Source organism: Drosophila serrata, unplaced genomic scaffold (genome assembly GCF_035046125.1).
Source record: "Drosophila serrata isolate PLE 108 unplaced genomic scaffold, ASM3504612v1 contig_331, whole genome shotgun sequence".
Lineage (NCBI taxonomy): Eukaryota > Metazoa > Arthropoda > Insecta > Diptera > Drosophilidae > Drosophila > Drosophila serrata.
Window position 1 is genome coordinate 29,134 of NW_028257229.1, and position 25,158 is coordinate 54,291.

At 39.7% G+C, this 25,158-nt stretch overlaps 2 protein-coding genes across 2 annotated transcripts in view; both read left to right on the forward strand.

The window, feature by feature from the left end:
* LOC147642921 (uncharacterized) overlaps nucleotides 1-25,158 on the forward strand; it is a 95,753-nt gene that overhangs the window by 9,583 nt on the left and 61,012 nt on the right. The gene's annotated exons all lie outside the window — the stretch shown is intronic.
* On the forward strand, nucleotides 1,227-25,151 carry LOC147642922 (uncharacterized). The gene is made up of 4 exons (XM_086837599.1): nucleotides 1,227-1,254; nucleotides 2,798-2,861; nucleotides 4,650-4,736; nucleotides 24,425-25,151. Exons 1-4 carry the CDS (start codon nucleotides 1,227-1,229, stop codon nucleotides 24,597-24,599), a joined length of 354 nt encoding a protein of 117 aa, XP_086693725.1. The 3' UTR covers nucleotides 24,600-25,151.

Below are 25,158 nucleotides of genomic sequence, written 5' to 3' on the forward strand. Positions count from 1 at the left end.
TTTATCCAACTGCTTGTCTCACTTCTGGAGTCCCACAAGGTAGTATCCTTGGACACGGCTAAAAGAATTGTTTATCAATGACCCGCCGATTGTTCTTACCAACTCTAGAATACTTGTATTCCTAAAACTATGCTTGCAGGATAAGGATAGTTCATGTCAGTCAGACATACAATCGGATCGTAATTTTTAGATGTCATTCAACAGTATGCCACTCATATTCTAAATGACTGCTCCTTGAAAAGAATAAGTCTTGTTGACGTAATCTTCTGATCTCTATACATATTTCTCTCATAGATCTTTATAAATCATCTTTCATCTTTCCAAGTGCACGGACGTGTTTTTTTCTTGCGCTCTCGTTTTGTATTAAAGTTTGAATCTAACCACCGGGGTAACTTAAATTTTCTAATTTGTGTTTATAACTTCCCGTTCACTTCGCGTGTGCATGCAGCTATTCTAATTTGTGTATATAATTGGTTTTATTTTCCAATTTAGTTGTGCTGCTAGTGCTAGCTTTTGCATATTTTGCATTCCTTTTTGTGCCTTCTTCGTCTAGCTTTTGTTTGCGCCGTCGCAACAGCTAAACGTTTTATCTATCTATCTCCCACGCTCTCTCACTCTCTCGCTTTAGCTGTGCCGCTGCACTTCTTATCTAATCTAATCTCATTCGCTCTCCCGCTCTCTCGCTCTCGCTGTTCATATCTCTGTTGTTATTTTTTCCAAGTACAAGTACAGTGGTAAGTCCTAATAATGTCCGGAAATATTGTCTGTTTAGTCAAAACCTGCAAAAAGGCAGTTGTTGCAGGTGACCTTACAATCGGCTGCTGGCTGTGCGACAACGTCATGCACGCCAAGTGTATTGGAGTTGCAGCTCGGACGGTGGACGATGTAAAAAAAAACATCGGCCTGCGTTTCTGTTGTGAGGCTTGTCGCGATGTAGAAAGGGAGATGATGTCTTTCATGCGGCAAACCAAAAGCGGTTTTAAGGGCATTTTAACGAGTTTTCGTAAAACTCTTGATATGTTCTTGGCGCTGGACTCCCAATTTAATAGCCTTACGCTATTAAATGAGTGTCCTAGGCGGAAAAAAACTATTGGTGGGCAGCATGTAGACGGACCCCAACTATCTGCAACGGGCTCTTAGCAGCAGCCTCCCTCGGCACAGCCCTCTACCTCAACATTGATTCCAAGAGTGCTGAGATCGAGCGCTAGAAAAGATTCTTTACCAGAATGAGCAGCGGGAGTGACCGTACCGCCGGTGATTTCTGTTTTGTCCCCTGGGGGGTCGCAAATATTGACCCTTCAAAGTCCCGTGTTTAACGATATATCTGCCCAGGGTGTTAGGCCCGGAATACCGGCCGACAATGGCACGGCAGATAACCAATCTGCCTTGCCAAAAGCCCTTATAGAGGATTCACCGACGAGACATATTTTTGTCTCGCGGCTCTCCCTTGACCAAACATCGGAAGATGTTCTCGCCTTTATACAAGGCAACACCAGAGCCGATCAAATTAAGATAAAGGTGGAAAAGTTCAAATTTTCTTACGCTAGGGACATTTCATCTTTCAAACTAAATGTTCCTAACGAGCTCTTTAACACTATTTGCTCTCCCAACTTCTGGCCAGAGTACATGTATTCTATAGCCTTTCGTTTGCATCTCACGTTATTGTGCTTACAGAAACATGGTTAAAGCCGGAGCTTCTGAGCTCCGAAGTTTTTCCAGCTGTGTTCACAGTATATCGGCTAAATCGCCCTATCAGACGGGGTGAAGTTTTTATAGAGGGGGACTCCTCACTCACGTCAGAATTATTAACCGAGGAATGCAACGGTGTTGAATTCCTCTGTGTGAAGCTATCTATCAAAGGTAGCTCAATTTTTATTACCTGTTCCTACATACCTCCATTGTCGGAACTTCCTATCACCTTTCAGCTATTCAGATGGTTTACAGTAAACTTTTAGATAGAGACCAGTTGGTAGTCCTAGGAGATTTTAATATCCCTGGAGCTATTTGGTGCTCAAGTTATTCCACAAATACTCTCCATACACTTACACAGCATGACTTTATCGATGGCTTGTTCGACATTTCGTTATCTCAAGTCAACGATGTTCGAAATTCCCTACAGCGCTTGCTCGATCTTTGCTTCGTCTCTGATCCTGCGAGAGTCAGTTTAGCAAGGGTGGCGCCTCTGACGCAGCCCGAAGATCCTTATCATCCAATTTTCGATGTGTCTTGATATTGGGTACAGAATATTTCTGACCGTCCAGCCAATAAAATCGTATGTTTTCGCAAGACGGTTACGAGTTCAGTTGCCATGGATATTTTTTACAATGCCATGAATTCTTTTTTTATTGAATGTGTTCCGTTATATTATCCGTCATGCTCGAATAAACCGCCGTGGTTTACTACAGAGTTGAGCCGACTTAAAAATAAAAACTCTAGGCTGTATGCTAAATTTAAATTCACCGGTTCTCAATCTGCCCTTTCATCTTATTTATCAGCTCGGTCAAACTTTACCGTGCTGAACGCGCAGTATTATAAAAACTATTTAACTCGTTGTAGGGCCCAGTTCTCACAGGACCCAAAACAGTTTTATAATTTCGTTAACACTAAACGTAAGCCTAAAACAAATCCTTCCTCGCTTTCATTTGAAAATACTACCGCAAATAATGATGAGGCAATAGTCGATCTATTTTCGCAGTTTTTTCAAGCTCTTCGAATTTACACCAGATTTATTCCTACGACATACCCAAATCAAACTTAATTTTCTGTCCTAGCCTAAACGAAAGCTCTCTTCTTTTAGATCTTCATCGTGTCAAGCCAGTTTATTCGCCAGGTCGCGACGGAATTTCTGGCTGTGTGCTCAGGTATTGTGCCGACGCCCTGTGCTATCCCCTCCAGAAATTGATTACCTTTAATTGTCGGCCATCCCTAAATTATTTGAAAACATTATCACCTCTCACTTACAGCACCTTTGTAGATCAGTTATTTCTCCATGTCAACATGGTTTTATTAAGCGAAGATCAACAACAACAAATCTTTTGGAGCTCTCTTCCCATATTATAAAGGGCTTCCATAATACTTTTCAGACAGATGTAATCTATACTGATTTCAGTAAAGCATTTGACTCTGTTAACCATTCTCTCCTTGTTAGAAAACTCGATTTAATGGGTTTTCCAAGTGATCTTATTAATGGGATCTCAATTTATTTGAATGGCAGGGCGTAAAAGGTCCTCTTTAAGAATAATTTACCCAATGTTCTAAGGGTTACATCTGGCGTCCCGCAAGGAAGCCATTTGGGACCCTTATTGTTTACATTATTAATAAATGACCTGCCCAAAGTCTTTACTAACTCCAGAGTACTTATGTACGCGGATGACGTCAAGCTTTATGTGCAATACAATGACGTTGCCTGCCAGTCGGATTTACAAACAGATCTTAATAATTTTCAAACTTGGTGCCGTGTAAACTTATTAAACTTAAATGGCTCGAAATGCAAGCTAATGACATTCTCTCGTGTCGTTCCTAAGCTTGCTACTTACACGCTCTTTGGAAAGAATTAATACTGTTGACGATTAAGCGGGGGTCGAAGGAATTCAATGACCCCTATATTACTAAATCCTTATATACTTATTTAGTTCATCCTATCTTAGACTATGGATGCTACGTTTGGAGCCCTAAGTACCGCGTCCATAGTAAACGCATTGAGTCGGTTCAAAAGAACTTTTTACTTTTCGCTCTACGCGGTTTAAATTGGGATGCAAACCAAAAATTACCTTCCTACTCAAATAGACTCCTATTAATAAACTTACTCTTAGCCAATCGTAGACCGATGCCAGGAATAACCTTTGTTTTTAACTTTATTCATTGTGATGTGGACAGCGCTGACTTGTTGTAGAACTACTAGATCCTATATCCCATTAGTGTTGCACCACTGTAGAACCTCCTTCGAACTGCATGAACTAACACCTAACCCAAACAGGCACGTGCCTGGTGTCATACGGGTCACTTGAATGCACTGACCTTAGTGCATCAACGTCCAAGTATATTTCTCGCATTCTTAATAAAGAAAGTGGCTTACTTGGATTACCCTCAGGTAACGAAGACTATTTTTACTTCGTTAGCTCACCTGTACCCACCTGCAAGAGCAGCTTGATTTTAATGTCCCCAACCTAAATCCAGAACCTATATTCCCTTATTGTGCTTCACTGTAAGAGGAAGTTTGAAGTACATGAAGCCGTTAGGATCTTATTTGCTGATTACAACCGCCTTTTCGATAATATTAAGGGCATTGAATGCCTTTCCGACCTAAAAATGTGTATGTGTATCTATTTCCCTTCTCGCGCGTTTATCTAGAACATAAATGTGCCGTACGGCTGCATCCCTAGATTAGTTGGAGGTGGGAGTGGGACTTGCTGTTCGACCGTATGTTTAGAAATTTACCTTAAAAAGGAGTCAAAAGAGAGACGCCATTGTTTTGGAGATTTTATTTATGGTGGCTTGTCTTAATATTATGGTACCTTGGTACAAATCTGTGTAATGCCAATGTGTGTGTTTTTTAAGGTATGTGTTTTTTTTAATAATTTAGCATTTAATTTAATTGTATTTATCAGCCTTTTATCCATACTACATAAATTTTTTGCTTTTAATTTTAGGTTAAGATTTGGTTCCAGAATCATCGATATAAGTGTAAAAGGCAGGCAAAAGAGAAAGCAATGGCAGAACAAAATCAACACAATCAGGTAATTTCAAATATACCAAGCTATCTGGGTGAACTTTGTCTCTCCCCTAATTGATGTTTTATGTAACCCCGGAGTGATAATAAAATCTTAAAACGGAGTGATAAGATACTTTAAATTTCTATCTACATAGCCTATATATATAAACTATATTTGTATACCCTTGCAAGAAATTATAATTTCAGTCAGAAGTTTGCAACGCAGTGAAGGAGTCACCTCCGACCATGTAAAGTATATGTTTATGTTTGTGATCAGCGTCAGCAGCCTACTCGATTAAGTCATGTCTGTATGTTTCTACGCCAACTAGTCGCAGAGTTTTGAAGCTATCTGAATGAAACTTTGTCTCGTATATATGTCGAAACGGACCGGATCGTCTATATCACATAGCTGCCATAGGAACGATCAGAAAATTGTTACAAAAAAAGTACCACAGTTTTAGTTTTCAACAGATTAATCAAATTGGAAATATAAACTAAATTAAATTAAATTATTTATTAAATTTTATAGATATTCGACTATATTGAATAGCAGTCATTTCCTTTATATCCTTTAGATATAAAGGAAAAGGCAAAAATGAACGTAAAACTGTAAATTTAATATGTATATGATAAATATATATAATCTAAATTGTATTGATTCCTATTAATAGAAGTTTTATCTGCAAGAGTATATAAACTTCGGCGTTCCCAAGTTAGCTTTCTGTCTTCTTCTCAGCAAATATGACCATTAGTTGTCCGGAAGTTTCTTAGAAACCTTTTTTTTTGCATTAGTGTCGGGCACCATCAGATAAGATGTCACATGGTTTCAGTTACTTCGGACTTATCTCACATCCTACAGTTTCCATTGTCGGTGATGTCTAGCTCAACTAGCGTTCTTCAGTTACTCCGTGTTGGACATAGCATGTAATGGCTCAGTTTGCCATCGCGCTTTGTGCACATATTCGTATATGTTAACCGCTTCTCGTAGATGGTCTATTCTCTGCGCAAGCTCCTCCGCCTTTCTGATGGCATATTCCGCCTGGAATATGCTGGAATGGGTGGCTAGTTTATACGACAGCCTTATCTATGTGTCTGTACAGTGTATGCCCTATCCTACACCTCGTTCCATATTGGAGCCGTCGGTGAATATGTAGCGGTATTGAGCATGGCGCTGGTTGATTAGGTCGGTGACCACGAAATTCCATAGGAGGGCCGACAGAACTCCACCTGAGCGCCCCATCAGATTATACCCGCCTAAAACTTGTAGGGAGCAGGGAGCATTGCGTCTGTTGTTACGTCGTTGAATGCCTTGGATATGTGTACAAAAACTTCGAGCACATATTCCTTATTGTGCAGGGCTCTATATTTTAGGTACTAATAAATGTAGAGCCGTCTTTACTGATTTCCCTTTTGTATAGTAATGCTGGATGGTTTACAGCAGTCTTTCCACATTGTTTCTGATGTATAGGTCAGGAAGTTTTTCTAGCGTCTTCAGTAAGAATGATGTGAGGCTTATCGGCCTATAATCCTTGGAAATATTTCATCTTGTCTATGATATGGAATCTGTTGGGTGACGCTTGTCTCCAGTTGCTAGGTCCTGGTGCTCGTCGGCATCGGTGACCTCTGTGCAACCTGGGAAGTGAGCTTGTATTAGTGATGTAAGCTTGTCTTTACTGCCCTCAGTCCACTGTCCGTTTGAGCTGTCTCTGTATATTAGGTTTCTTCGATATCAACTTCCGTAGTCTAGCCGATTCTGGCGCCGTCTCTACATTGGCGCAGAAGTTTCTCCATGAGTTTCTTTTCGCTGTGTGTATTTCCTTCTTGTAATCTCTTAGTAGGATTTTGAATCCTTCGTTAACTATATTATTTTGCTTGTTTGGGATTATTGCGTTGGAGCTGGAGGCCCTTATTTCACCACGGTGGCTTTGGCCTCGACATTGGGCATAATGCGTAGTTATTCTTTTGAGATGATATCCAAGGACTTTTCAATGTCTTCGGCCAATCTTACCGTTCCCGGAAAAGTCGCGCATCTTGTTCTAATTGTCGTTAGAATTATTCCCAGTTAGTTGTCCGGGGGTTTCTGATGACAGTTTGCTTAGTAGCCATTTTGAAAGTGTTTGTACTTATAGTCTGAAAGCGATGGTCGCTCGAGGTATTTTTATTCTGATTTCATAATACACTGTACGGCTTAGAACGTTACATCTAGCACGTTTGACGAGGTTGGATCTACGAAGGTGTGCTCCTCCACTACGTTTGCTATGTACAAACTAGTCCGAAGTACGTATTCTAAGAACGACGTCTTTTAAGTCACACATTCCGCCAGGAAGCTTCTAGAAAACCAATCGTCACACCCAATGACCCGATGTCACCTGAACACGTCTGAGGAGTCGATGGGGATGGGGCCGATCGGCGTGCCAACCCACCTGTCGGTTACTATGTCGGCTAACTTAGTGTCTATCTCCTCCCACTACTCCGACAGCAGGCGATCGTCGCCGTAGTGCTCATTCACTAGAGCCATAGCCAGACTGTCTCTGGCCACCTCGCTGAACTGCTTTGCCTTGCTGACAAAGTTGGTCACTCGTGGCTTGCCCTGTGGGTCCCTCGCCCTCTTGGGTGCACTCTCGCTCACTTCCTGTGACCGATTAGCTTTGCTTTTGAGGGCTGGAACGCCGATGGGTTCGCCTTTTGCAGGCCTCTGACTCCGGGATCCCCACAAGGAATTTGGCTTTATCTTTGGCGTCCCGAGGCTCCGTCTTGCCCTCAGCCTCGTTATTGGCAATCATGCCGAGTATAAAGCGGGCTCTGTCGACCCTCTCTCGCTTGTGATGCTGTGACATTTTTGACAATTCTGTGGTGGTGCCCAACTGACCCTCACCTGTATGATTTGATTGGGGAGTGCTACTTGCTCTCTCCTCGGATTGCGACACTTCTTCGTCGGTCTCCGATACAATGTGAGATGCCACGACCAATCTCGACCTCAGCATCACCTCCTCGTGGCTAATGCTCTCCCAAAAGTTCCGAAGCTCCGCGTTGTAGTTCCATTTTCATTCATAAACGCCCGCTTTGCTCGACTTGGCAAGCGCTGCGGGCCAGGAGGGGTGTGGGGCATTGAAGAATGTCAACCACAGCTTCGCTCCAAGACTTCGGCCAGGCAACTTACGACCCAGGGTAGCCTGGGCCTGAGAAGGCTCCGTACAGACACAGCTGGATTAACCCCTCAGCTGAGAACCTGGAAGTCAGTGGGCACGGGTCGCGTTACACACCTGACTTGAGGGGAGGCTTTATAAAGACTTGCCCATGTCCTACCGACAACAATTGGTCAGCATCCACGGTCGAACCTCGACTGGGGACCCGCGTTCACCCGCTCTCACTTGGGGAGTATAGTCGCACTATCGATGGTGCACAGTTACGGCAGATGACTCGGTCAACCATTGATTTCACTGTGTACCCGATCGACTCACGGTCTTTTAATTTGAAGCTCTATTTAAAAAATATTAATACACTAAAAATTTTTTTTTTTATAGGAAATATATAGATAGAATATAGAAAATTCCAAACTGTAAATGCAGACCGTAACTGTAAGTAGCTTTGTTTCCGTTCTTGTTAAAGTCTTGGCTACACAAAATTTCAATTGTTTCAACTTTCCGAGTATGAATTCAAATTGTGTTTTTGTACATTGAAGGTTTTCAAAGGAAAGTTGTTTTGGACTTGTATGTCCGGACGATATTTGCAAGATTATTTGCCATCAGCAGCCAGTACAGGCTTCTTGCCTTATCCTCTATTAAGCGCCTAAGTGCATTTGTACGCTGGTGAAGGTTAACCGGGTGTCTAAAGTGACCCCCAGGTACCTTTACTCCCTGACCTGCACAAGAAACTCTCCATGCAGTAAAAAGCCAGGGCACGACTCCTTTCTGAGGGAGTTCCAGCAACAGGCCCAATTCTCCACTTCTTGAGGTACAGCTGTAGCACTTCCGTGCCGTCATAAAAATATTTTGATCTGGAGAGTATCGCAGTATCGTCTGCAAATGTGGCCTGCATTGGATTCTGCTCCTGACGCAAGGAACTCTTCATATCGTCGGTAAACAAGCTGTACACCGTCGGTCCCTTCCTTGGGGAACTTTAGCCTTAATCAACCTTTGAGAGGATAGGGTTCCGTCCTGGACCAACTTGTATGTACTGTCATTTCGAATAGTTGCGGGTTAATTAATGGCTTGAGCTTGCAAAGTAGCCATGCATGCCACACCCTATTAAACGCCTGCTGTATGTCTAGATAGGCAGCCACCCATCGAGTATATACTTTCCACACGGTGCAACTTCTCAGGGGTGCCGTTCTTGAATTTGAACCCAAAATGAAATTTGGTAAAAGCGTTCATTGCCTTCGGAGAACCTCCTAAGGATCCCAGAAGCATACCCAATGTGGAAAGGAAGCCAATAAGTTGATGACAGTTGAGGTCCTTGGGTGGTTTGCCAGGTTTAAGGATCATTACAATGCAACCAATCTTCACAGCCTTCGGATAATAACTCAACCTCAGGGAAGCATTGAAGATGATTATAATGTGTAGCAGTGCTCTAAGAGGTACAGTTTTTGCAACACGATTGACAATTTGATGCACATTTTAAGCAAAGGTTTCAACTTTGTCTTGTGTAGATCTTATCCATGTGCCATCCTCATTATTGACAGGAAACTATGGAGTAACTTACCTTTTATAGGATCTAGTCAGCTTCGAAAGGGAATAGTTGGCGCTCGCATCAGCTGTCACGTTGTCCAGCATACGATCCGTAGCTTCAACCTTAAGTAATGTCAGTTTTTTTCGCACTCTGTTTGAGATCCTCCTGAACATCCTGCTTATCCTTATGCCGGATGTGTGGATATACTCACGCCTAAGCCTCTTCTTCAGCAACAGCACTCCTTCTACTTCAGAAGAGAGCACACAATGACTCCTTGGCGTAAGGAGCTTGGAGACACCGGTGGGGCCGCAACAGCTGCAGCTTTCCTAATTCTTGTAGGGATTAGGTTGAATCCACGTTCTTCTTCGTATTGAGGTAGGTGGAAAGCTCATGGGAGCTACAGTGAATCTTGGAAGGCAGCGAAACAAAATCCTGGTTTCAGTAGACTGGATCTAGAGACAATTGTAGAAGGAGCAGACGCCAAGGCAAGTGGTCATAGCTAAGATCATACTTGTCCCTAATGGAGAGTAGGTTACTGGCAATCGATTTTTAGATAAAAAGAACAATACAGGACTGGGTGGCCCTGGAGTTGGGCTTTCGATCCAACTCCAACGTTGGGCTTCCAATCGCTAGAATTTGTACCGAAAAACTCGTTATAGCATCATGTAGAGCTCTTACTCTACCGTAGGCTCTGTAGCAACACCACAGTCGATGTTTTGAGTCTTTGTTTTTGCTTCTTCCGACATCATTCCGTGATTCAAAATCTTGTGCACTTAGGATGGCATGTAAAACCACGGATATTCCTTAACAAAAATGCTTGCAGTTTCGAAAGCATACTTAAAACAATCGCTGAGCCATACTTCTACTATTAATGTTCCCAGATCCTTGCAAAGGAATATCAACCAATAATGCCATTTCACTTGCCGCATTTTTAATGGGTAGCATTAAAGGCATCGATTCCAACCATTTTAGGTAGATATTCCGAACTGAACTAACGCGATAGAAAATATAGAAAAGAGAAAGATGAAATTAACTACTGGCGTGGTGCCAGATTATTTGGTTGTATTTGTACTAAGTTGGTTAGTATTAAGCTTGTTACTTTTGGAAGACTTTATTCGTTAGAGATTAGTGTAAAAATCATTATAATTTGAACATAAAACTCTAAAATATTCAAGCAATTCAAAGAAGGTTCTACAGTGGGTAAAAAGGTTCTAATATTTCTACTTCGTTCGTAGAAATTGAGCTGACTCAAAAAGTCAGCACTAACCACATCACAATGGATGTGGTTATGGATAAAGGTTATGCCTAGCATAGTTATACGCTTTGCTATGGAAAGTAAGTTGATTAGAAGAAGTCTATAAGAATAGAAAGGTTATCTTTGGTTTACATCCCAATTTAAGCTGCGTAGAGCGAAAAGTAAAATGTTTTTTTGAACCGCCTCGATGCGTTTACTAAGGACTCCGTTCTAAGGGCTTCAAATACAATATCTATATTCTTGCAAGCGAGGTCCTTGTATTCCATTCACATTATAAATCCATGTTGGCATGAAGAAATAAGTGATCTTCAAAGGTGCTGCAAATAAGGACTTATTTAGTTTTCAAAAAGTTTTCAGATAGCCGACAACTTAAAGAATAATTGCTAGCATCCGATTTGCTACTTTTTTGTGGAGAAGAATAATTAATGATTCACTTCAAATAAGAAAAAGGTAAACCACTTCAGGAGAGGATAGCACGGCGTCGGCATAAACATTATTTCAAGAGGTCTACAGTACCGAGTCGATGTGTAAAAAATACATTTTCATATGTTATTTCGAGGTGTGAATCCATGAAGCTTCGGAGAAAGATCGCGTGCCATTGCAACTCCATTTTGACAAGAACGTCTCATTTTCAATTACAATTCGAGTTATGATATGGTCTTGCAATGGAACTTCTACCCAACATTCACACGCTCTAATTTTTTCCGGATGATAGCTCTTCATACTGACAGCAAAACATCATATGTAGCGTATTTCGAGCCTTGGCACCAGCTTGCAAATATTTATTTGACTTTTTGGTGTATTTACCATCAATGAATAGGGCTAAAGCCTAATCTGGATTATATTTTATTATTCATTACTATTGAAATATCCTTCGAAGCATCTAGACTTCTTATTATTTTTTTAGCCGATTTTTGACTTGTGGCCACTGTTAAAACTTCATTAGATGCACTCCGCTTTCCAGATATGATTAAGCTTACACTAGCTGCAGAAGAGTTGGCTTCTATTAGATGCCAAAATTTTGGCTGCCGTCACAGAAAATTACGATTTATCAATAAAATTCTCTTATTTATGATATAGCATTTTATTATTATTCAAAAAATTTTTTTTTTATTTTATGAAAGTTTGACGACTTTATAATATAGCTGCCATACAAACGATAGTTAGAGTTACTTCATGACATTACTTTATGGTTTAAGATTAAGATATATAATTTATAATGTATTGATTTCTAGTGATCGAACTTTCTGCGGTATATCAACTTCGGCTTGCCGAAGTTAGCTGTTTTTCTTGATGAGATTAATTTTTTTTAAGGGCTAAAATTTCTTGAGCGGCAGATTTCGAAGGGACAAATTAGAGCACCGTATGTATGTTGCGGAGTTTTATTTGCGACTGAAGTTGAAGAAGAAACAAAAATAGGTATACATAGTTTCTTATTCTCTATCCTTAGAGAGAGGCAAATATAGATACATTCTGATCTCTTTTCTACAAGTGTGCATTGTAACAGAGATAAATATACAGGGTACTTTATTTTCTACAACATTTAATATTTATAGATTGCAGAAAGACATTCGCCCATGTTCATCATCAACATTCAATGTGATTCATTAACTTATCATTAACAATTAATCAAAGATACTTCAAAACGTATCAACATTTTAGGTCCCAAAAAACTCACACGCGAAAATTGGAAATTTACAATTCTCTTTCACGTTTTGCCAGATAAAATACATATATTATTCCTAACTCCTTTAAAATTTTAAACGAAAATAATAAAAACCGACCCCGCTTATATTATTGAGCAAGGGAGAGTGCAAGAGAACCTACCTTTTTACTGATGAGAGGCATATGTGTTTCGGCCTTTTTGCATCAACGTTTCATTAATTGAGAGCAAATGGTAGTGGCTTGCCGCTTGAGAGCCTCCCTTTTTACTGATGAGAGGCATATGTGTTTCGGCCTTTTTTCATCAACGTTTCATTAATTGAGAGCAAATGGTATTGGCTTGCCGCCTGAGAGCGTCGTTTCGGTAGAAGTCGCAGTCGGCACGGTAATGAATTGTAGATGACAGTGGTCTATTGATGACATGTACTGCAGGATATTTTTATTTTGTTTTTCTAAAGATTCATTTACGCAGAATTGAAGCCATATTTTATTATTTCAGAATTTCAATTTTAGTTTTATGTAAATCGAACGGCTATACATTCGTTTTGCAATATATGTATGTGACAACAACAATCCCGCTTGTGTGGGTAAAAACAACAAAACAACAAAAATAAGGAAGTGCGTATGTGTGCGTCATGTATGAAATATATTGTGTATAATTATTATCCGGCCATTACTATGAAGTGTACTAAATTCGAATAATTATCATATAAATTATATATAAAAAAAATATGGGAAGCACCAAATGATTTAGGCAAGGTTAGGTTGAGCCGGACGGCCCTCCTGAGGGGGCCAATCATAAGGCAGTATGGCCCTTATTTATCCGGATCTTGTTTTTCAAATGGACCTGAAGAATCTTACGCCGTGTTGAAGTCCTTTAGGATCGCGGAAGTTTTTGCGAAGGCAAGTAGCACACCTGGCGATCTCTTGGAGGCATCTACTAGTGATGCCAGTGCTGGGACACCTAAGTGCTTTACTCTTGCCTGCGTTAGGGCTGGGCACTTACAGATAAGATGCTCCAAGATGCTCCAAGGTTTCCGATTCATCGCATTTACAGCAGTTGCCGTTGTTGGTGATGCCCAGCTTGACTGCATGCGCGGCAGCCAGGCAGGGACCCGTAAGCATTCCCACTAATAGTCTGCAGTGTTTTCGGGATAGATGCAGTACGAAGCGGCGCTCTTTGCACATGATTTTAGATATTTTGCAAGTCGCGGAGTTTCCTCTCCATCTGCTTTTGCTAATATGTCCACCAGCCTCTCCAACTCGTTTTAGGGCGTTGTTAGAGAGCCTGGGACGTTTTCTGTTCTATCGATAGCCAGTCCGACTCCTTCCTTTGCAAGTTCGTCTGGGATTTCGTTTCCCTCTATGCCCTGGTGGCTGGGAACCTAGTAGATCCGCACTGACGTTGTCGTGCTCAGGATATCTAGTGCGTCCCTCCTGGCCAGTACATTTTTGGAACTGACCGCTGACGATTGCATGGATCTAATCACCGCCTGACTGTCTACGAACAGGTACCGCCTCACATGGGCTGGCTATTTTCTGCGCAAGCTCTGCCGCCTTCGTGATGGCGAAGACTTCCTTCTGGAAAATGCTGCAATGGCTTGGTAGCTTTTACGATAGCCTCATCTCGGGGTCTGTACAGTATATACCCGCTCCAGCTCCTTCTTCCATCATAGAGCCGTCAGTGTAAATATTGAGGTGCCGAGAGTGGTCCTTAACCGTTTTTCATTCTTCAGGTACTTCCTAGCGCTACTAGGCGTTGTGTGGCTTTTCCCGCGGTCAGTTGCGGGTGAATGTCCAGGGGATCAATTCCAAGTATAGTCTCTAGAGCTTTTGTGAGGGTTGACCTCAGCGCCCCAGATATGCAGAGCAGTGCCTGCCTCTGGGTTCTCTCCATGAGCATTTTAAAGGTCGTCCTTTCCATGGCATGCAACCACACTAAGACCCCGTATAGCAAAGTCGGACGCACCACCGATATGTAGATCCAGTGCATCAGAGCGGGTGAGAGGCCCATGTGCTGCTGAGCAACTTTTTGGATGCATATATCGCAATGGTGGACTTTTTCACTCTTTCTAGTACATTGGTTTTCCATGCCAGCTTGCTGTCCAGTACAGTGCCCAGGTTTTTGACTTGTGTTTTTTGGGTCAGCCTGGTTGAGTTTATTTTTGGGGGGATTTATGGCGGTACCTTGTATCTATTTGTGAAGAGAATGAGGTCCGTCTTATCCACATTGATATTGAGACCTACCTTGTCCGTCCACTCACATTTTTCCCTGAGTATTGATTCCATGATCGAGCTAAGGGTCGATGGACATACTCCCATGATAATTATGCTTATGTCGTCAGCATAAGCTGTTATCTTTGGGGTCTTCCTCTCATACCTTCTGATTAGGTCGTCGACCACTAGATTCCATAGGAGGGGCGATAGGACTCCACCTTGCGGCGTGCCTCTGTGCGCTCCTTTTACAATGGAAGCGGTGCCCCAATCCCATTGTAAAAGTTGATGGCGGGGGTGCGTGCTAGTTGCTCCTAGGTGCTCCATTATTGCGTTTGTGCTTACATTATTGAATGCCTCGGATATGTCTACGAAGACTCCGAGCGCATATTTCTTGTTGTGCAGGGTTTCCTCAATAGTGGCTACTAGCGAATGCAGCGCGGTCTCCCCTGATTTCCCTTTTGTATATGCGTGCTGGTTGGTTGACAGTGATCTACCCACATCGTTTTTGATGTATAGGTCCAGCAGCTTTTCTAGCGTTTTGAGTAGGAAGGAGGTGTGCTCCTCGAGGTCCTCTAATGGATTGGGATATAGTCAGTACTAAGACAAGCTGTTTATATTGCGTATACCCATGGAGTCATGATTTCTTTGGTCGCCTGCAGCATGGCTGGAAATATTCCATCTATTACTGGCGCTTTTATCCCCGCGAAGGAGTCTATAGCAAAGTGAATTCTTCTAGAGGATATGAGTTCATTTGAGGCATGCTCTTACCTGGTTGCTAGTACTTGGTGCTTGTTAGCACCGGTGATCTCTGTGCAACCTGGGAAGTGCGCGTGCATTAGTGCTGTTAGTTTGAGCTGACTCTGTATGGTAGGTTACTTTGAAAGCAACTTCCGTAGTCTAGCCGCTTCTGGGGCCGCCTCTATGTTGGAGCAGAAGTTCCTCCAAGAGCTTCTTTGTGCCCTGCTTATTCCTTCTTGTAGTTCTTTAGCAGGATTTTGTATTCCTAGTATGATTATATCATTCTTCGCCTGCTTGGCGAGTTTGAAGAAATCTCTGAGGTTATCGCGTTGGAGCGAGAGGTCCTTGTTCCACAGGGTGGTCTGGTCCTTTTCTAGCTTCTCGAAATTGGGCATGATGCGTGATATGCATCCAGTAATTCCTTTGAGAGGGTCATTAAGGGCTTCTCTATGTCTTCATCGGATTTTACTGTGTCCGGACTAGTCGCGAGTTTACGATAGATTATGTTTTGAAACTTTCTCCAGTAAGTGTTCCGTGGGTTTCTAAAGACTGTTGGTTTTGGAGAGTGATTGAACTGGCATTGGAACTGTATGTTCCTGTGGTCTGTAAAATATGGTCTCTCCAGGACCATCCACTCTGATACCTGGGTACTTTATCCCACTACGTTATATCTAGTACGTTGGACGAGGTGGGTCCTACAAAGGTGTGTTCCTCTCCCACGTTTGCTATATCTAAATTGGTAGAGAGAATAAAGTCTAAAAGTGACTCACCTCTGTCGTTTATGTCGGGGCTTCCCCATACGCGTCTGCACCCACGAGCAGTTGCTGAGTCGCTTCCGTCTGGCCGACCGTTTGCGTCAGCCACTTTCTCGTCAGGTCATCAATACACTTTAAGATTTTCACCTCATTTAGCCACCCGCCACCTTCGAATGTGGGCATAGGCCCAAAAGCGTCTTCCTCCAGCCGTGTAACTAATGACTCCACGAGCTGCGCATGTACCGCATCTCGGTCATCTTGCCATTCTCATCGCTCCTGTCAATGAGTGCCACGATCAAATGTCGATTGGTCACCTCACTGGCCTTCTTCCCTTTTGGGTTTTCGCCTTTTAGGGGGAACCTGTTTCCTTGGGCACGTGTTGCCTCTTGCTCGCCGGAGTGTCTTTTATGGCACTCTCGGCAGTGCGTTGCCGCTTGGTGGCAAGCATCTCCTCCACCTTGTTGGCGAAACCGCCCGTTGATGCTATGCTGGGAAGCTTGGCGAAGTGCAGCTCTCCTCGATCCTTTGCTCGGCCCAGTTGAGCTGTAACTTCTCCTCTTCGGATAGGGCAGCTTTTGTCCGGAGCCGGCTCTGGATTGGAAGGGAAGCTTTGTACTGCCCTTACCCTTCTTCCCCTCGCTTGAACGATTCGGCCCGTCCCTGCACGCCGAGCTGGGGCCTGGTTCTGGCGAGCGAAGAAGGATCCCTGCCTCCTCTTTCGAAAGCTGCACGCTCCCCAGGACCGAGTCTGTATAGACTATTGGACCCGTGCGGCTTAGCCTTCTGCGTCGTTATTATGGCAGTAGCGTTACAACTGACGTGACCTGCTCCCGTCAAATCAGAGGTGTGACCGCTGGCGACACGATGAGAGGATTGCTCCCCTCCGTGCCCACCGGTGGTAGCTATCACTCCTTCCACCGACGTTTGGGCTGACATCCCAGCCCCGGCTGATTCCCTTTTCTCCATTCCTGCGAAAAGTTTGGTTTATTTCCAGGGAACCACCCACCCCAGCCGACTTATCTTGCAGGGTTCAGCTGGAGCATTTTTGCCGACCAAAATTATTTCAAAATGAGCTTAGAAAACTAAAGGGAAGGGTATATTTTGATTTTAATTTTTTAATTTAAGAAACCCTGAACTATCAAAGCACGCCAGCATCATGTGTAAACAAATCATAACTGGTACTTTATAACTGTAAATATAATACTTATAGGTAAATTTAAATCGCAAATTTTAAAGAAATGTATTAATATAGAAAAAAAAAAAAATCAATTTAGATTAATTTTTAATGATTCAGTTGAAAACTGCAAGGGTATAGAAACTGCGGCGTATCAGAGTTAGCTTCCTATTTTTCATAAATAATTTTTGGAAAAATAGAAAGCTAACTCTGGTATGCCGCAGTTTCTATTCTATGTATATAATATGTGATAATTTTCTATAGATCGCTTAGAATCAAAGAGTATATTTTATATTTTTATTAAATAGTATGCAACATGCAAGTAATATGAGATAATATTATATAATACTATAGATCGGATGGGATCAAAGAGTGTAGGAGTCTAGAGAAAACAGTGTTTAAATATTTAAAACCAAATTGTGTAGGGGGGAAATCCTACCGCGAAAGAACCTGAGAGTGAAAAATAGCTCCCGTAACGTTGGTGGAAGAAAATATAATCCGTAGAGGTTGAAAAAGAAGTCGGGGACATCGTTGGACTCGCTTCAGTGCGTCAGCTTTTTTTCACTGCATACATAGTACTTAGTGCTTAAGTGCGTCTTCATTTTTCTTAGTGAAAGGTTGTGTGCAGACAAAATTTAGTCAAACATTAACCCTTATGCAACATGACATTTAAAAAAAAAACTATTTTAAGCTTAGAATATATTTTAGAACTAAGAACTTAAAAAAACGGTCCCAAAACGAAAACAAAAATTATGCCTCATTATCACCTCAAAATTGTTATAAAAATTATATAAAAAAAATGTTATACTCGTTTTATTTTAAAAATAAATGTATTGCCCCATACATCATCTTAGGGTTAATCAACATATTCTATTTTTCTCCCGCTTGAACTTACTAACATAGGTTTAGCCCCTCTCACTCACACTCATTGCTATGATTGAAGAGGAACCAGATTTTTCCAACGGGACTACCTTGTATAATTGTATCATAGCCAAGCTTTTGAAAGCTTGGTGGACAGAGTCGGCGCAGCGGCCGCAGCGAAGGGCCTCCTGACATGAGCACAAATGAAAGAATTTGTTTAAGAACAAGCAGTTCTCCCTCCAATGATGGTCAAACGAGAGAAACGTATAATAGTTTTGTTGTATAAGGATCAACAGACTCCTTAGCTCAACGCTGCGATTCAACATGGAGTTCCAACAAACACAATAAAACTTTTGTGACCAGCCCGGAGTCGAAATCTAAGGAAATATGCGAAATTTAGCTGCCTAAATTTATAGTTCTGCACCGTACTAAACTAAAAAAAAATTTAATCGGAGCAGGCCTAATAAACTGTCGTTATATATTGTAGTTTTGTGTGGAATTAAAAAAATAAAAAAAAAATTTATAGAAGGTTTAGAGTAGTGTGGGAACAACCTTACGAAGCCAGAATTGGGCGCAATTACTTACCGCAGCATCGAATTTTTTAGATACAAATGTTAAGTCTATCTAGAAGACCTCTGTGTCAATTGGGTCGGTGGAAAATCGCAGACAGGTCAACATTTGATTTAATTTTTTTAATATCCTAACGCTACAAGTATAATAATTTTTAACAACTGAATTTAATAAGAAGAAAGGAAGCTATTGCATATTTAAATTCGATCACTATGAATTAATACAATATAAATTATAAATATTTATCTTTAAAAACAATGAATTAGTGCCTATTTTCAATTCATTCACCTATACATAATATATTTACATCACCTATACATAATATATTTACAGTTTGATATTCACAGTTTTGCATTTTCTTACGATCGTTTTTATGGCAGCTAAAGATATAGTCGTCTTTTTTATTTATAAAATTATAGAATAATACAAAATGGCTATCTCAAATTTGATGAAAATCTGTTGAAAACTGAAAGAGCAATAGTTTTCCGATTCTTCCTATGGCAGCTATATGATATAGTAGTCCGATCCGGCCTGTTCCGATATATATACGAGTGCGAGTATAAAGAAAACTTCAAAGATTCATTCATTGAAAAACTAGTTTGCGTAGAAAGGGAAAGACGGATATGGCTAGCAAGTCAATACCCTGCAGTACAGCATGTCATCAATAGGCCACTGTCATGCAGTACAGCATGTCATCAATAGGCTACTGTCATCAACAGTCATCAACGCGCCGAATGCGACTTCTACCGGGTCGACGCTCTGCCCACGATACAGTTACGACGGTTGTCTAGACGGCAGTCGTCGGCAGTACCATGGCCAGGCCGTTGATGAATTTGTTTAAGAATTGTTGATGAATTTTTGATGAATTGTTGATGAATTGTTCATGAATTGTTGATGAATTGTTGATGAATTTTTTATGAATTGTTGATGAACTGCTGATCAATTGTTGATGAATAATCGATGAGTTTTATATGAATATGTTGATGATTCATTGATTAATTGTTGTTAATGACTGCCTAACACATGCCCATGTTAAATTCATCAACAGTTTGTATGGCCATTCATCGATGAATGATCAACAACACCGCCTTGACTTTTTATGAATCGTTGATTATTTACTGATGACTGCTACTGCAGGGTATAACATTCATCATACTCATACAGATGAACATTACACATAGGCAAAGAATTTGGCCTGTCATTAACATTGACATGTGGAACTGCAGCGCCATAACGGTCTCTAAAAAGATTCCTGTGGAACACCACGAGTGGTAGTCATAAAACATAATCCCCAACAGCAACACCTGCAGCTTGCAGATTCTTCAGTGATTCAGGATTTACAATGTCAAATGCCTTGCTAAAATCTAATAGGATTAGTTAATGAAGTTGATTAGTGAAAGGTCAAGTTGTTAATTGAACTCAACTATATTAAAGCAAATAAGAGAACTGAACTGGTTACGTAGTAATATAGTTATGCATGACTATAAGAGAAAGAAACGATTTACAAAATAATAAAGAATCTAATTTAAAGATGTTTCAGATGCTACACTAATTTTTATATACTTTTTATACATTTTATATATATACGATAAGGAAGATAGGTAACTGATAATATAATATCTCACGTCATTAACAGGACATAGATTATTTGGTACCAAGGACATAAGGACAAGGATCTGTTTAAAAACGTTTTATAAATTTTCCTTAGTGTCACATCTGGCATCCCATACTTTATCAATAACCTTCCACGTTTTCTCTTTGCCCTTCGTGGCTTTACCTGGAATTTTGAACTAAGATCACATCCGCCTCTTTGATTAATTTCTCGACACGCCGAACCTAGAACACCCTTAGAAACTTCAATTTGCTCATAAATAATTAGTACAATGTAAATTATGTATATTTATGTTAAAAAAAACATCAAAGTAATGCCTACATTCAATATATTGCCCTATACATATTATGTTTACACTTTTAAAGTTACATTTTGTTATTCACAGCTTTGTGCTTTCCTTAACATTAAACAATTGTTTCAATCTCGTTCTTTTATCTAGAACTAGAACTTTCTACGTCACACGGTTGCGATCCTCGGTGGATTAGGCGATCGAAGGGCCACGCCCAAAAAAATGTATATATTAACTTTATAGGGTCACTTCGTTGCATACTTCTGACAAAAATTGTAATACCTTCCGTAGTCTACTTCGTGTATATGCATCGTTTTACAACTCTTATGTTTATTTTACCTGTTGTTTCGACCAGACCGATAGGCCGTCATTCATACAGACTGATGTATGTATATGTATACTATGTCTCATTTTACTCCCTCTGCATATAGTACAATTTTCCAAACTCTTTACTCACATAAAACTTCTTTTAATTTTGTCTAATATATGTTCATAAAAATAAGAAGAATCTTTAATTGTATTGTATTGTAGTAAATTTAACTCCTGCGTGGGTTCACAGCTAAAGTTTGAAAATGGATGAATATTTGAAGACCTAAAAATATGTATTTCTGGAACACGAATTTTATATTTTCTTCTATACAAAAATAAGTCGGGTTTTCCTTCCTGACGCTGTAACTCCAGGACGCAAGACGCAAAACCGATTTTCACTGTTACGAATTCGTTGGAAATGTTTTGGGCGTGAGGTTTATAGCAAGGAAAATTCAGGACAATTTTCAACTGACAGCATGTACGCAGTGCAAAGAAGAAGTTAATTTACTGAGACTAATGCGGCATAAACGAGCTGAGGGACCACCATCGACAACATTCAATAGCTTCTTTACAACGTGTGAAGCAGATCCATTCACAGCGACTCTGATGTATGTGCGTTGAAATGTCCAAGTATTACACTTGGAATCAATCAAACAAGGAACCCCAGTTCCAGATTGACCACAGGTGTTTTCCACTGATGCACTTGGTCGCATATATACTGTTGTTTCTAGAAATGGGGAGTGCTTTTATTTACGACTGCTGTTGTGTACGTGGACCAAAATCATTTGCGCATTTGAAAACTGTGAATGGCCACCAATGCCAAACACATTGAAAAGTATGTCAACTATTTGGTGGTATGCTGGAGAACAATTTTCATTGGGATTTAATACTTGGGGATTCACTTGTTTCATTAAATGCTTTACAAAGACGAAGGCTGTTCGCATTTATCATCACCACATGTTTTCCTTCACAACCAATTCAGTTATGGAACAAATACAAAGACGACATATGTGAAGATATCTTGCGTCGCTTCCGCATTCAAACGTATAATCCTGACATCCAAATTACGGATCAAATCTGCAATGAAGGATTGATTCTGATTGATGATCAATGCTTGACTATTGCAAGCGAGCTACTGATTGAAGTTGGAATGATTGCGCCAAGTCGATCGATGCACGGTGTAGTCAACCAAGAATTAAATCGAGAGCCAGTCTCGATTCAGTGCAATGGGATGTTTGGGATGAGTGCACAATGGTACATAAGAAATCACTTGAAGCACTTAACTTCACACTGAATGATCTTCGGCCAAATAACAACATTATTGGCGGCTTGATGATATTGTTGGCAGGCGATTTCAGGCAGACGTTACCTGCAGATGAATTGAATGCTTACCTAAAAGGCATCACCTATATGAAGTAACGTAAAAACATTAAAGCGAACCACTAATATGAGAGTTCGACTTAAAAATGATCAAAGTCCAGCATAATTTTCCAAACAATTGTTAGCTTTTGGAAATGGAAAAGTCCCAGTTGATGCAAAATCTGGATTAATAACTTTCACAAACGAATTTTGTCAATTGGTAGACTATCAATTAGCTCTTATTGAAAATGTTTTCCCAAACATAAGTGAGAATTATAAGAATTATGTTTGGTTAAGTCAACGAGCAGTTCTTTCCGCAAAGAATAAATATGTATTCGCATTGAATTTCACCAATCAATCGAAAATTGATAGCGATTTGGTGAAACAGTACTCGACTTTTGGTAAAAATACTTATGCCGAATTCGATTGAGGAAACCATTATTAACGGAAAGTACACAGGTAGAAATATATGTATTCCTATAATACCTATGATTCCGATTGATCTTCCGTTTGACTTCAAACGATTGCAATTTCCAGTTCGCCTTGCGTTCGCAACGACAATTAACAAGTCGAAAAGCCAATCGCTTGGTGTTTGTCGGATAAATTTAGAAAATCGTTATTTTTCACATGAACAGTTGCGTTGTTGCGTGTTTACGAGTTGGGAAACCAACTGCTATATTTGTGTTAACGTCAGACCACAAAACAAAAACAGTGGTTTACAAAGAGCACTTCAATTCAGTATTTACTTTGGATTCACTTTCATTTACTTAGAGTCGTTCAACTGAATAACACTTCATTTTTAGTACGCTTTTATTAGATCGGGATGTATGTATGTCTGTAACGTAATCTTTGAACACTATTTTCAAGGGTTTCCAAATATCTGTTAAGCTTGAAACTTTGCATACTTCTCAAGGACCGAGACAATGCAATAATTTGATACAAATTTTTCATTATCCTGATTAGGATCATCAGGATTGATAAATTATTTTTTTTATAGATCCTCCGTAAAGGAGTAAGAGAGACAGAGCTAGCGCGCGATCTGCGCATGCCTGTTTGCTGCTGGACAAGCTAATGTAGCACTTAGTCGTGTAAAAACCTTAGACGGTATTCGCGTTGAAGAACTTGATTGCTCAAAGTTAACAGGAAAGCCCACGTGCAACTAAGAGTCCTTAAATGAAATAATGAGATTACGTAAAAATTTCGTAAGATATTTCATAATTACATGTCCGCAAAAATTGATTATTGATGAATCGAACTAATATACGAAAAATAACTGATAACTTAGAAAATTAAAAAACACGCTTTTATAGGTACCCACAAAAAAAATAAATATTAGTTTAAAAAAACTAAAAAAAACATGGTTTTATAAATAACCGAGCTAAAAAGAAGAAAATAATTTACAATTATAAACAAAATTATTAAATTCAGAGCAATAGTATATAAATATAAACAAGATCACTAAATTCAGAGTTAAAAGCGTGGGGGGGTGCATCCGGAGATAAGGTAGTATCTCGCACCAAGTAAATGTTTTTTTTTCTGTAATTAATTATATCAATCATTGTTTTAACACGTATTCAGTTCGACTATTGCTGTGAATTTGTCATTTGACTGATATGCCTAATGCTGTCACTAAGCACAACGTTTAAATACGTGAAAAGTTATTCTACAGCTGCACTGTTTTTGTTAATCTAATAATTTTTTGTACATATAAGAGTTTTTATTTTATATTTAATGTTCACAGAAATACATTTATCATTGTTTGTAACAATAGTTCAACATGTACTTGGCAAAGCATTGCACAGTGAAACTGTTATTTGTAGGATTTTTCTATATTTTCAAAATTCTCCCCTTACAGATAGTTGCCCTTAGAATAATTGTAACATTGATTACAGATGCACCCCACGCTTTTAACTCTGAATGTTATCTTGATCTTGTTTATAATTATATACTGTTGCTCTGAATTAAATTATTTTGTTTGTAATCATAAATTATTTTCTTCTTTTAATTCGGTTATTTATAAAAACGCGTTTTTATAGTTTTTTTTTTTTAACTATTATTTATATTAAACTATTATTTATTATAATCGAAATAAGTTCATTATAGTTGTGAAATAAAATAACATTTTTCCTTTTCAAATATAAAGCAAAAAAGATTTTTCTTCATATTTTAGCCAATCCTTTTAATTTTTCATATCTCTATTAATATATTTAATTATTATCTATTTTTCTTACTTTTTTATTGCAGTCTTCGAGTTCGCCTCGACGAGTTGCCGTTCCTGTCCTTGTTAAGGATGGTAAGCCGTGCGCAGGAAGCAATAATACAACTCAATCGCAATCACATGGAACGAGTACGACACCAGCAGGCAACAACAATAGCAGTGGAAGCAATAGTGTTAACACTAACACTGGAGCTTCAATAACTGGCAATCTAACAAATGGTCTCAATCTTATAACTGGAGATGCCCCGAACTCGCACTCACCAGATACATCTTCATCTATACTTACTAGTTATGGGACTGTTGGAGGTTCCAATGTCGCAATGTTGCAGCAACCATGTAATAATACTTTAATGTCAAACAGCTTAGCCATGGCATATAGAAATCAAAATAATTTTATTTCTAATGGTCATCAGCAGCAATGTGGTGGATATTTACCATTACAGGGGCGAGCATGGTAAAAATAAAAGGGATACCCTTTAATCTTTTAATCTTTTAGATTAATATCTAAGCTGTACTCTTTTCGGTTAAACATTTAAAGACTTTTAAAGAAGGCAGTCAATAAAATTAAATGTTATGTTGGATATCAGTTTCATTAAATGAAATAAACATTAAACATACATAGGTACAACATTAGTAAAAATATTACATAAAAGTATGCCTCCTTAATGCTCAATAAAATACAAGATACAATTAAGTGTATATAAATAGAACAATGTATTAATAAATTATAATAATTGATTGAAATTTTAAAAACTATGGG

Coding starts and splice junctions, on each gene's coding strand:
- LOC147642922 (XM_086837599.1), top strand. CDS start 1,227: ATGAGCAGCGGGAGTGACCGTACCGCCG. Junction 1,255..2,797: donor CGGGAGTGACCGTACCGCCG/GTGATTTCTGTT, acceptor CTCTTCTTTTAG/ATCTTCATCGTGTCAAGCCA. Junction 4,737..24,424: donor AACAAAATCAACACAATCAG/GTAATTTCAAAT, acceptor TTTTTATTGCAG/TCTTCGAGTTCGCCTCGACG.